The sequence below is a fragment of the Corvus kubaryi genome, unplaced genomic scaffold, assembly GCF_017639235.1.
Source record: "Corvus kubaryi isolate FWS band 111438036 unplaced genomic scaffold, C.kubaryi_AGA036_p1.0 124, whole genome shotgun sequence".
NCBI lineage: Eukaryota > Metazoa > Chordata > Aves > Passeriformes > Corvidae > Corvus > Corvus kubaryi.
Genome location: NW_024580659.1, coordinates 4,641,715 through 4,654,154, shown reverse-complemented (window position 1 = coordinate 4,654,154; position 12,440 = coordinate 4,641,715). Strand labels below are relative to the sequence as shown.

At 36.8% G+C, this 12,440-nt stretch overlaps 1 protein-coding gene across 16 annotated transcripts in view; it reads left to right on the top strand.

The window, feature by feature from the left end:
* ERC2 (ELKS/RAB6-interacting/CAST family member 2) overlaps positions 1 to 12,440 on the top strand; it is a 432,662-nt gene that overhangs the window by 97,516 nt on the left and 322,706 nt on the right. For all 16 annotated transcript variants that reach the window (XM_042020735.1, XM_042020741.1, XM_042020751.1 and 13 more), the window contains 2 exons: positions 803 to 877; positions 8,482 to 8,637. In XM_042020735.1, the coding sequence (XP_041876669.1) occupies positions 803 to 877; positions 8,482 to 8,637 (231 nt within the window). The remainder of the gene's footprint in view (positions 1 to 802; positions 878 to 8,481; positions 8,638 to 12,440) is intronic.

Sequence of the window (12,440 nt, the reverse complement as noted above, 5' to 3'; positions counted from 1 at the left end):
TCTCAGATGGTTTATGGGAAGGGAATAAGCATCACCAAATTCTCAAATGAAAATGTTTTGTCACACCTTTACTCCACTTTTTTCCAGGTAGTTATGTGAGTTTTTTATTGGGATGTATCATACCAAGATACAGCTCTGGTTTTATGAGATTGAGTGATGCTGTCTTCATATTCTTGTAGGGGTTTTTAATTATTATTTTTATGAAGACCAGTATGTATTGGTTCTGTTAACTTTGTCTTAACTAATGCAATCCATTTTTCTTTTGCCTGTGGATTAAGATGCATAAAAAACAGTATGAAAATGGGAAAACTGAAATGTAATTGCTACTGTAGCGTGTGCTGCATCAGCCCACTACATAATTATTATCCTTAAAATGTCAAATTTGAATATAATGTCTTTAAATTGCTTATTTCAGACATTAGAGGAAAAATTAAGAAGACACGACTGTAAAAGATTTAACACTTAGCAGTGTTTGAATTAGTAACACAATTGAATTAAGTTTGGGTGTTTAAGCAGCAATAGCAGCATTGTATTTGGACTAAGAGAGTCTTTGCTGGGTTGTCACACTTGACATGAATTATTGATAAGGGGTTTCAGAAATAGCACATGTGCTGGCAGAGTTGACTGTAACATGAGATCGGGACTGCAGCGATGGCAGGGGGGTTACAGCCAGGGAAGCACCTGTAGCACTTGGAGTTACATGCTTCTCATCATCCCACTTTTGTTGCAATGAGTTCATATGAGCAATTAAAATAATGGGAAGATGAGTTGTCAGGCTTATTTCTATCGTGTTCCTCCACAGGAATTGCATAGAAGAACCCAACTTCAGCCTGAGCCAGCAAAGACGAAGGCTCTGCAAACAGTTATCGAAATGAAGGTATGGTCTCTGCATGTTTCCCTGTGTGGTGTTTTTTCAGCATGATGTTGTGTACTGGGTATGGCTGGGATGGAGTCAATTTTCCCTGGAGCAGCATGTCTGGTGCTGTGTTTTGAATTTCAGACTGAAACAGTGTTGATAACATGCTGAAGTTTTAGCTGTTGTCCAAAAGGGCTTACACAGAGTCAAAGCTTTCCCAGTTTCTCCCTCTGCTCCCACCCTGTAAGTAGGGAGGGGATGGACAAGAGGCTGGGAGGGAGCACAGCAAGGACAGCTGACCCAAATTCACCAAAGGGATATTCCATCCCATCACGTCATGCTCAGCAAACTGAAGGGAGGACATTCAGAGTCACGGCATTTGTATTCTCAAATAACTCTTGTGCCCGATGCAGCCCTCCTCTCCTGAAAACAGCCAGGCATCTGCCTGCCCATGGGAAGCAGTGCATGAATTCCGTATTTTGCTTTGCTTGCATGCACAGCTTTGCTTTACATATTACACTGGCTTTACCTCAAACAATGGGTTTTCCCACTTTTGCCCTCTGGTTGTCTTGCCCATCCCACTGAGGGGGAGTGAACGAGCAGCCGTGACACTCAACTGCGTACCAGGGTTGATTTATGACTGTTTAGTCATTAAATGCTTCCTTTACCATGTCAATTTTGTTATGTAGCTAGGAATAATTAGTATTTATTTCTCCTGGTGTGCTTACTAAATAAAATTGATTAAAAAAAATCAAGTGTAGCGTTGCTGAATAATGATAACTGAATATTGCTTTTTAAAAAGACTAGGGTGTGTGTGTATGTGTGTTTTAGGAGAGCCAAAGTACATGGACTAAACTGACAAACAGAAGTCCGAGGCAAACTGTCCAAGGCTAATGTAAAATGTTTTCCTTCTCTAACTTTAAAACTAATTCTTCTGTTGGTTGTTATTAGGCCATAATTTTACAGCCAACCTAAAGAAAATACTGGTTGCATCAGCAGATATGAAAAAATACGATGAAACAGCTCTCTTAGTCCTGACTATAGTTCACCTTTTTTGATACATAATATTACTAAAGTGTTGTGACTTTTCCCTCCACAATAACAAAGAATAAAAATAGTAATTTAAAAAGTGAAAACGGATATTTTTGCATAATTCTATGAGTCTGGAATGTTCATCTTTAAGAAAAATACCATGAGACCTGAGATAATTTGTGAGTTGGCAATGCTGCCTGAAATTCATTAACGATGGTCTTTCAGTCTTAAAAGGAAGTGCAAATTAAAGGCCTCATTTTGCCAGTGACTTCTGTTATGAGCAAATGAGTTTAGCATGTCTGAACATTGTGGTAAATACACAGTTAAAACAACAGCAGGACTTTATAAATACAGTATCTGTCTTTTAATAGGTAATAATTAGTTTGGATTATATGAGTAACAAATAAGGTACATTGATTACAGAATTCCATTTCTGGATGTATATTTGCTTTGGACATTAGTTCAGAAGTCTTTGTATGAAATCTAAAATATGTCTTTGCAGTAACTCATTGCCCTATGTGAATGGAAAAGTAAGGGAGTGGCTGAGAAACTTGGTTTTTCTCTTAATATTCAGAGCTATGAAAGTTTAGGGATACAAAAACAATGTGATAGAATAATTTATAATCTTTCATGTAGGTTATTAACAATGTAAAGGACATGTTGAAATTGATTTTCAATTCCTCTTCCTGTACCAAAACTCTGAAAGGAACAGGGATAGGGGGTACATGACACATGAATGACACGTGTGATGACTGTAGTTGCTCCTGTCTGTTTCTGTCTGTTGCTGAAGACAGTGAAGTGTTTTCTGTTTGACTCCCAGGAGAGGTGGGCATGGTGCAATGTTCCACTGTTTAAAACTTGAATCTTCATAGTGAGGGCTTTCATTTGTCATGAGTGAGCTGAAATCATGTTGCTGGAGTACTGATGCCAGGCTGCTTTTTGGCTCTGAGTCATCCAGTTCTTTCTGTCCCTGTGAACACATGCCCCGTTGGGGTTGCCCCTGTCTAAAATAGGCCTAATATTGAAAAGAAAAAGGGGCAAGATGTTGAAATCCCCATGATTAAACAGTTTTCACTACAAGTTCCAGATTTGGACTGTTTTCAAGTAAATTTAAATTGTCTTAATCCAGACAGCATTTGTTTTGAAAAAAATGTGGAACATTTGTTTTGAATGATCAAGCATTGAAGGAATTGTTTCCCTACAGTGTTGAGGGTAGAAGGAGGGAGAGGATTAGCTGTAATATGGCAATCTCAGGCCATCCACTCCCCCACGCAGAGGCTCGGAGCAGTTTCCATTTCTCTTCACCACGCCCAGCCCCTTCCAGCCCTTCACCACTTTGGCTTTTGTCTGAGTCCTTTCCATGGCTCCCCCAGGCTCTGCCAGGATGCAACTTTCCCTCCTTCATAAATCCTTCTATTCTCTCTGTGGTTTTCTTCTGTCCCTTGCCACTTCTGAATTCTTTCTGTCCCTTTTCCTGGTCTCTATTCCCTTTCATTCAATCAAGTATACCCACTTATCCTACCTATCTCTCCTGCTTATTTGTCCTAGACATCTTCTGAACTACCTTTTCTGTCCTGTCATCATTTCCCTCTGAAACTTTGCAAATAGTTGCTTTTTCTTAAATCGGTTGCCTTTTCTGCATAACTGTCTTGTTGAGCAGTGTCCATATCCTGTATGTTCATGCAAAATAAAAAAGGGCAAACAAAAAAGATGGAAAATTCACATCCTATGCCTTGACTCCTGTTTTTCTTGCTTTATTTATTCCTTTCCAGGTATCTATTGTCTTTTCAGATGCACTGCACAGGCTGTTCTTTCCTAACTTTCTGGTTTTGCTTCATGGACACATTTGCTTCCCGATGTCATGTCTTTTGCTCTGTTGTTTCTCACTACATTCTTTACTCAGCTCTCTTTTCTGCAACTGACCTTATTCTCCAGAAGCCCTCTTTTCTTCTGGAAAGCAGAGTCACAAAACTAAGGGAGAGCAGGATGCTTCCCTCTCACACATGCTCCTGTTATTCCCTCAAACTAGTCTAGTTTTGATGCAGGGGTTGCTTTTGACTTTGTGACTGTGGATATATGTAATTAAACTGCATTTTTTTCCCTCAAGTCTAAATCTTAGTCTGTTAAAGTATAAAATAAAACTGATACATGGAAATCCTTCCCTTTAATTGCTATTGCACCCATGCATGCTTCCTTGCATATTGTGTGCTGGCAATGCCAGGTGACTGATACCTTTGAATGTATTTTGAATATCAGCGATATTCAAAGTTGATGAACTCCTATTAATATAATACAAAGATTAAAAGGAAACATACTTTTCACTTCATTTTATGGTAAGTGCTCCTGAGCCATGTGAATGGGGTCAAAACTTGCTCATCTCTCGTGAAGCCCCACCTGGAGTGCTGCCTCCTGTTCTGGGCTCCATAGGACAAAAAAGACATGGACCTGTTGGAGCAAGTCCAGAGGAGAGCCACAAAAATGATCAGAGGGCTGGAGCAGCTCCTTTACAGATGGGCTGGGAGAGTTGGGGCTGTTCAGCCTGGAGAAGAGAAGGCTCCTCAGTGACCTTATAGCCTTTCAGTACTGAAAGGGGGCATATAAGAAAGATGGGGACAGAGCTTTCAGTAGGGCCTGTTGTGATAGGACACAGAACAACAGTTTTAAACTAAAGTAGGATTAATTTAGATTGGACATATGGGAAAAAACTAATTTTATGATGAAGGTGGTGAGGCCCTGGCACAGGTTGCCCAGAGAAGCTGTGAATGCCCCATCCCTGAAAATGTTCCAGGCCAGGTTGGATGGCGCTTGGAGCAACCTGGGATAGTGGAAGGTGTCCCTGCTCATGGCAGGGGATTGGATTAGATGACCTTTAAATGCTGCTTCCAACCCAACCATTCCATGTTGCTATGGTCTAATTCTATCATCACTAAACAGTGATATTACTTGAGAGAGAAAATCAGAAACTGCCAACAGATATGGCCTAGAACTCATCTTAAGGATAGGATTTTGAAAAATATGTGGAGTCTAGCATCTATAAAGTCTTTATAAATGTAAGCTGTAAAGTAAATAAAAATATTTGTGGTTTACCTTACTTGCAGAAAGAGCCATCTTTATGTATTGATCCAGCTGTGATATTTCAGGTATGGGTTTGGCTCTAGAGAAGTGTGTATGTGTGTTTGCAGTGCAACATACTCTATTGTTAAGATTGCATGAACTTTCACTTCCCTTATCTTCAAAGATAAACCTGAATATTTTCATTAAATTAAATTGACAAGGTAAAAATTCATATAGTAAGAGTAGTTGTGTATGGTCTGTTGACAGCCTATGCACATAAGTGTGTTTAAATTCAAGCTTTATTAAATGTGAAGTTTCAAATATTACCTTCTGATTGCTTGTTGAATGCCCTACAAGCAAAATTTTTCACAGACATAATTTAAATTTATCAGGTATCTCACATGATGAGCAGTAGCATTTTCTTACTTCTCCTTTCAGAGTAAGACAGCCTGGAATGCTGTATTATACAGAGTTGAACTTGGTGATCTGTGTGGGTCTCTTCCAGCTCAGAATATTCTGTGATTATTTACAAATGTTTTGCCCTTTTCCTGCCCCTCAGTTTTCAGGAAATGTACTGTAGGATTCTTGTAAGGACTGATATGATTTATGAAACATCATTGTGGAAACTCATTTGTAGAGTTAGTCTTTTTCTATTGTGAAGCACTGTTGTTTTCAGCATCAGGACACATACTAATTTCTTTCACATTGCAAAAGAGGTGGGTTTCTGCTAGGTCCAGCCAGCAGAAACCTAAATAGCCCTAACCTCTCCTAGAATATCTGCAACACTGTTCTAATAAAGGAGATAAGGAAGAAGTATTGGTTACTGCTGGAAGGAGGGGTTAGATTAGGGTGGGTGCCCTGATCTCTATCACAAATCCTGCTATGTAATCTTATGTCTTTTAACAGATTTAGAGGGCCTGACTGAAAAATCTGAACAAATGCTGCATTGTTGTAGAACTCAGAAGATGTTTATTAGTACCATTTAATACTAATCTGCTTCCTTAATATTATTGCAAAGGAATCTTCATTGTGATTCAACACAGACCCATGTAGTTTTTTAGAATGTTGCTAATGGTGATAAATCTTAGAGGTTAGAAGGAAATATTGCATCTGTTCCCATTTCAGTTTCTGAAAGCTTGCCAGACCCTGTGCCCCAACAAGACTGGTTGAAAGTTTTCCAATTGAAATTTTCTTTGGGAAAACGCTGATTCAGCTGAATCAGAAGATTTTACGGGAATGTGCCTATTCTGTCAAAACTTCTGGCAAATGCAAAGCTACCAAACTTTCTCTCCATCCTGTAAGTCAGCCCAGCTCCCTTGTGGCAGTACCCACTGGGAGCTCTGGGCTCTCTGATTATCTCTGACCTACAAGGTTCCTCACTTTCTAGCAGTTGTCCAGGCAGGAAACCTGTGAGGTTTCCTGGGCAAGCCAGCGTGCAACAGGGAACAGTACCTTTGAATTTCACAAAATTTGTGAAATTGCTGACTTCTGTTGCAATAAAAAGTTAATATAAAACTTAGTGACAATTTTTCAAGACATAGGAAAATAGCTTTCACTCATTTCTAATCACAGCATGCAGAGATTGATTAAAAATAAACTTTTCCTCAGATTTCAATCTTGTGATGAAGTAGAAGTACAGAAAGTGCTTCCACAAGTTATGTTAGATACTTCTCATAAAGCTTAAATGTTGTTCTGTGATGTATAAACCTTCTAAAGAGTGTAGCAGGCTGTGCTATAAATTGTTTCTGCCATATTATATTTGCAAACACATAAAATACGAAGGCAGTACAAAAAGGCAGACTCTTACAGACTTAGCTGGGGAGATTTGATGAAGACTATTCCCAGATGTCATGTCATAACAGGTCATGTAAGTATTAATATATTTCATTGCAAAATCATTCCAAAGTGTAGTGAAGCTTAGGTTTTGCTTTTATCTTCAAAAATAGGAGAAAAATATTTCTGAAATGAAGTCTAACGGAGCAAGCTGGATTGATTGTATCTGTGAGAGCTACAATTATTTTTGTGTTGTGTTTGTCTTCAGAGCTTTTAAATACTTTTGTATCTTGCAGTATTTTTCCTTTTGTGCAGCTTCTCCAAATGTGAGAACATTTAATGAGAATTCTTCCCTTTTTTCATTCCATCTCAATATTTTACTTCTGTGTTTTAGAATTAAAATTAATTGTAAAGTTAATTTTTGATGGAATAAGAAAATAATAAAAGAAAACTTCTCTGTTTGAGACTTATTGTTGACTATAAAGATAAAAGCAAAAATGTTAGAGGAATGACAGTGGGCCATCTAAGTAGCATTGCTTAGTCCTTAGCTTTCATTCTATATGGATTTATAACAGTGGTCCTCAAAAATAATCTGAGATTCTTTTCCCTTCAGTACCAAAAATTCAGATGCTTTTTGGAACTTCATCCAGACTCTTCTGTGTCTTAAATTGCTAAATTTGCCTAGCTTTGTTATGAAAGGAGTTATTACAGGAATTGGGGTTTTTGCTTGTTTTTAGGCAGCCTAAAGAAAGCAACAAAGTTGCAGTGATTCAACCTTACCTTGTCCTGGTTAAAGGATCAATTTCATTTGTATGTTTTTCCCAAATTAGCTTTCTAACTTAACCTGGTCTTAGTGAATCAGGTTGGTTTGTTTTGTGTAGCGTGTTTTGTTTTTAAATTTTTATTTCATATTGATCTCAATGGAACAAGAACTTCATCCAGTCTCTAATATTTTACGGGTGGTTGATCCCTCTGTGTTGTTGACTAGATTTCCTAATGAGTAATTTTGCAATGTTCTTTCACACAGAAAATTGTGACAAGTTTGTGTAATCGATTTTCTAATCTTTCTGACTCTCACAGAAGGGACTTAGCCAATTTCCAGATGACTGGAAACAGCAAAAAACTTCACTGTTTTCCAGTGTGGCGCTGGCACACGTGGCAGCCATTGGCTGGGATGTAGAAATTTTTAGTGGTTGTGGTTTTGTTTATCTTGGGACTCACAATAAAAAGTGCTAAATCCACTCTTAGTGATGTGGCTAGATTAGTCAAGGAAAAATACATGAGGACACAGCCTTTCTCCCTCTTGAGAGCAGGCAGAACTCCAGAGAAAGAGGGACCCTGAGGTCACAATGAAGTGGCCTCTTGTCCTGCAGAGACATGGACTGGCCTCTCTAGGCTAAACTTTGTGTCTAAGAGCTTGGAAGAATAGCCAGGCCTAGATGGTTGCTAATGATAACATGGTTTGTTACCATACATATGTGGAAAAATAGGGCATCTGTCATTCTCCCTTCATCCCTGTGTAGGAATTAAATGGAATTTTGTATTCTCTACAGACTGTGCAACTATGGTGAAAGAGGTCTGGTCTGAATTCTGCATTTCTTTAACCCAAACCAAATAGAATTATTCCTGGTTTATGTGCATTCTCTATTTGTACCATCTATTTTTGCTGTCTCATTATTTGATATTCACTCAAGTACAGATATGCTTCTGTTGCTCTTTAATATATGTCTCATGTAATTTTCAATACTCTCTTTTTTGTAACTTAGGATACAAAAATAGCTTCACTTGAGCGCAATATAAGAGATCTTGAAGATGAAATACAGATGTTAAAGACAAATGGAGTTCTGAATACAGAGGACCGAGAAGAAGAAATCAAACAAATAGAAGTTTACAAGAGTCACTCAAAGTTCATGAAAAATAAGGTAAGATCTATTTATAAAAGAGATTAAGACTGTTTAAGTAATGGAAAGAAAAGTTTTAACTTGACTGTTTCCAATGCAAGCAGCTGCATGTCTCCTTTTGGTAAATCTCTACTGTATAATAATCAGTAGACATGAAGGAGTGGAGCATTTTGGATAAATGAAAATTATTTTGATTTTAGCTTTTGGTATTGTTTTGTAGTAAAGACTTTTGTTTCATAGAGGCTACTAAATTGTACTTTTCTCATCTTTTCAAGACTAGCAATTTAATGATTTTGTTCCTGCAGAGTTCCTTTAATTTTGTATTACTTTACATAGACTAGCAGCAGTTGACCACAGGTAGGGGGTAAACATGTAGTGATGTGACATATTTCCATGTATCAAACTCAAAAAACATTATTGCTTGTTCATTGTTTGGGGGTTTTTGCTACAGAAGAAATTAAAGTGTTTGTGCCCACGTGGAATTAATCTAGATCTATAAAGAAAAAAATAATAATCAAAGAACATATTTATTCTGTTGGAAAAAAGAAGCTTTTAAGCTACTAAAAAAAAAAATAAATCTCCTAAGTAGCATTTTACATCAGGAAAATTATTTTGCCTACTTAAACATCATTAATTTCAAAGCAATTCAGTTTTAGTGATTTACAGCAAAACTCCCAATACATGTGAGCAAACCTGTTGATATAAAAATAAAGTACAAAGCCTAGAACTTTAACAATCTCCTGATTTTTTGAGAGGAAAAGCTTCAGTATATTTCTGTAGCATGGAAAGCTGATGAATGAGAAGAGTATTAAATATGCCTTGTTTTGTCACAACCTTCTGATCTTTGATAAATGCCACATTCTGATGAAGCTTTGTCTGTTTTCTTTCACTAGTCCTTTTCCTCCACTTAAAATTAAGATTTGCAGCAGAAGATATTATTTTTATCACTCATCTGAGAACCTTTCAAGGTGGAAAAGTATTTATGGAGCTGTCAGCAAACAGATCTTGCTATATGTGATCTGTTGAACCTGGGATTGTTGATAAATTCTGATAAACAGGGTTGATGGCAAAGAACAGTACAAAACTCTTCTGAGGTGCTTGAAGCTCTTAATACTTCTCATTTATTCTTGAAGTATAACTTGTTTTCAATCTGCTCTTGTTGTAAATAAATGAGAAGGTGTTAAATGAAGGCAAATACTGAACATCATTTATTGTACATGAGTGGCAGACAATGTCTTTTCTTAACTGCTTCTTAGTAATATTCACTCCTTCCAAATATTTAGGCTTTAATTGTGACTTGCAGTTAAATAAAAGTTGTAAAAATGAGAAAGAGAACTTGCTCAGATTTCATTGTCTTGCCCACTTGATAAGGTCTTTCCTTGCTCAGGTTTTGAAGGGAGAAAACATGTCATCACTAACATAATACAGAAATTGTCAAAACAGGTCTTAAAGTTTATATGACTAAGAGCTCTGCACCTTCAAATATCATAATTGAGACTATGAAGAAAACATATAGGATGATACGTACTATTAATAAAAACTTCTGCTTTGGAAGTCTTCCTTCCCTTACTAGGGTTCATCCTTTGGCTATCAGCCACATATTTAAATGCACACTGGTATATTTTTTTCAGGTGTGAGTTTGCACTCTGAATTTAAGTAGTTCTTTGAATATTAGAACTCTCTATTAGAACTCTCTCTACCCACTGAAATGGGTATGAAAATCCAGTGGCAGGTTAGTACAATTTCAGCAAATTACCAGTAAGATGAGTTTCAAGAATTGATAAAGCAGTAACAAGGTGCCCTGTAATTAATGTCTGCCTGTAAGAACTTTCCATACTGAATGAAGGAAGCATGGAAGTTCTAGGAGATCCTGTAGGGAAAAAAAAACCAAACAAACCACAACAGGAAAGGAGCTACAGCATCTTCTTTTGGTGTGGATAGGCCTGTAAATTTGATAACCAGTTTAAAACCAGACCTTAACCAACATAACCTGTGAATCTGCTGAGAGACTTGTAGGGTCTACTGTATGCAGGCATCATTTGCACTGCTACTCCTTTTCCTTTGCTGAAATCCTTCACTTTAAAAAGCAGTTGTCATTTGTTCATCAGACCAAATCCTACGATGTGTAAATCAGCATAGTTTCATTTAATGGAATTATTTACCTAAAGATTTAGCCCATTAATTTTAATATGCAATATTCAGAGGGAAAGCTCTGATTTTTTTTTCTGCTTTGTTTTCTGGTTACTCTGTGTAATGTCACATAAGCGTTTGGTGTGTAAAAATCACAATAGAATGCCAGTAATGTTTTTCTGGAAATGGAAAATTAATGGGTTCTAAGGAACTGAAATTATGGGAGGTGACAGAATCGTAAATTGAGAAGGAAGAAAAAGGAATTAGGGTTTCAGGAAACGAGGTGAAGCAAGATCATATTGGGCAATGTTGAAAAAGCGGTGACAGACAAATTGCACATATTAAATATATGAGATAGTGGGAAGGTCAGGCTCAGGGGACAAACTTGGAGTTTTTTGATGCTACAGCACTTCTACCCAGACTTGTAGGTTATCCTCATTGTAGTCTTTATAAAGTATAAAAATGTTTTTGTTGTATTATATAAGATCATGAGGTTTCATTGAATCATGACAGTTGGTCTTCCAACAAAGCAAAAATCTTTGCATATCTGCTAGAGACAGCAATCTATTTCATGTCCTGTTTAATTATTTTTTTTACATGCTGAGATACTGCAGAACTTCAAAAAAGTGAATATACCCATGTCTAAAATGTCTTAATATAAGTTTTATAGTTTCTTGTTATATCTCTTTATTTTTGTGACAATTCTTTTAAAATTGAAATTTTAGTACTTTTTCACCATAATACTTTATTTTAAAAAGACATCAGCATATTTATTCAACAACAATCTTTGTGTTGTGTGTGTTTGGTTTGTGTTTTAACTCTTAATTTTTTTTTTATTGGAGAGCTGTAACACATTTTTAAACTCCAGACAATTTGTAGATCTTGTAGCCAGAACTTTACACTAAACAGATTCTGTTTCTAAACCACACCTGCAATGAAAACAAAGCCTTTTAAATTTTTTTTTGTTATTTCTCAGGGTGTGGGTTGTGTCATGGAGAGAAAGGGGAAGAGTTTCTAGAAGAGATTAAGCATCTGTGATGTTCACATGCGTCTCATATAAAGTCTGTGATGTAATTCAGATTGGCTGCAGATCTACGCTTTGTCTTGTATCTCATAGATTTTCCCATTGTTCATTTTCTATCCATCTTCTCTTGCTTGCCATGCTTGCTTACATGTTCTGGCAAGGGATGGAAGAAGGTGGTTTGCTTTCCAGAGAGAGCTTTCTCTAGCTGCTTTTAATTGCATTCTTTCTTCATGTCTGGTTTTTGTATGCTTCTTTTCTTATTTTGTTATTTTCAGATTTTAAAGGTGATTTCTTTTAGTGCCAGGGTAGATTCTTGATTTTATACAGTAGCTCACGGGTGACTCTCCAAGCACCTTAACCAGCTAGACAAACATACTGGGATTTATAAAAAGAAATAAGGAATAATATATTAAGACATGCATACAGACTGTAGTTGGAAGAAACATTGTTTTTAAATTTAATTTTTAAATATGCACTTGCAATGTAAAACAAAATAGAAGCATTTTGATCAGCAATAAATATTCCCAGTACCATACAATATTGAATTTGTGAAGTGTTTTAGTGTGTGGATAGTTCTGGAATGTGGTTGAGTAGAATCAGCCTGTGGATATTCTTTTTTTCCTGGGGATTTTTGAATCATCTTCCATCTACCATCTCTAGATTTCTTGCA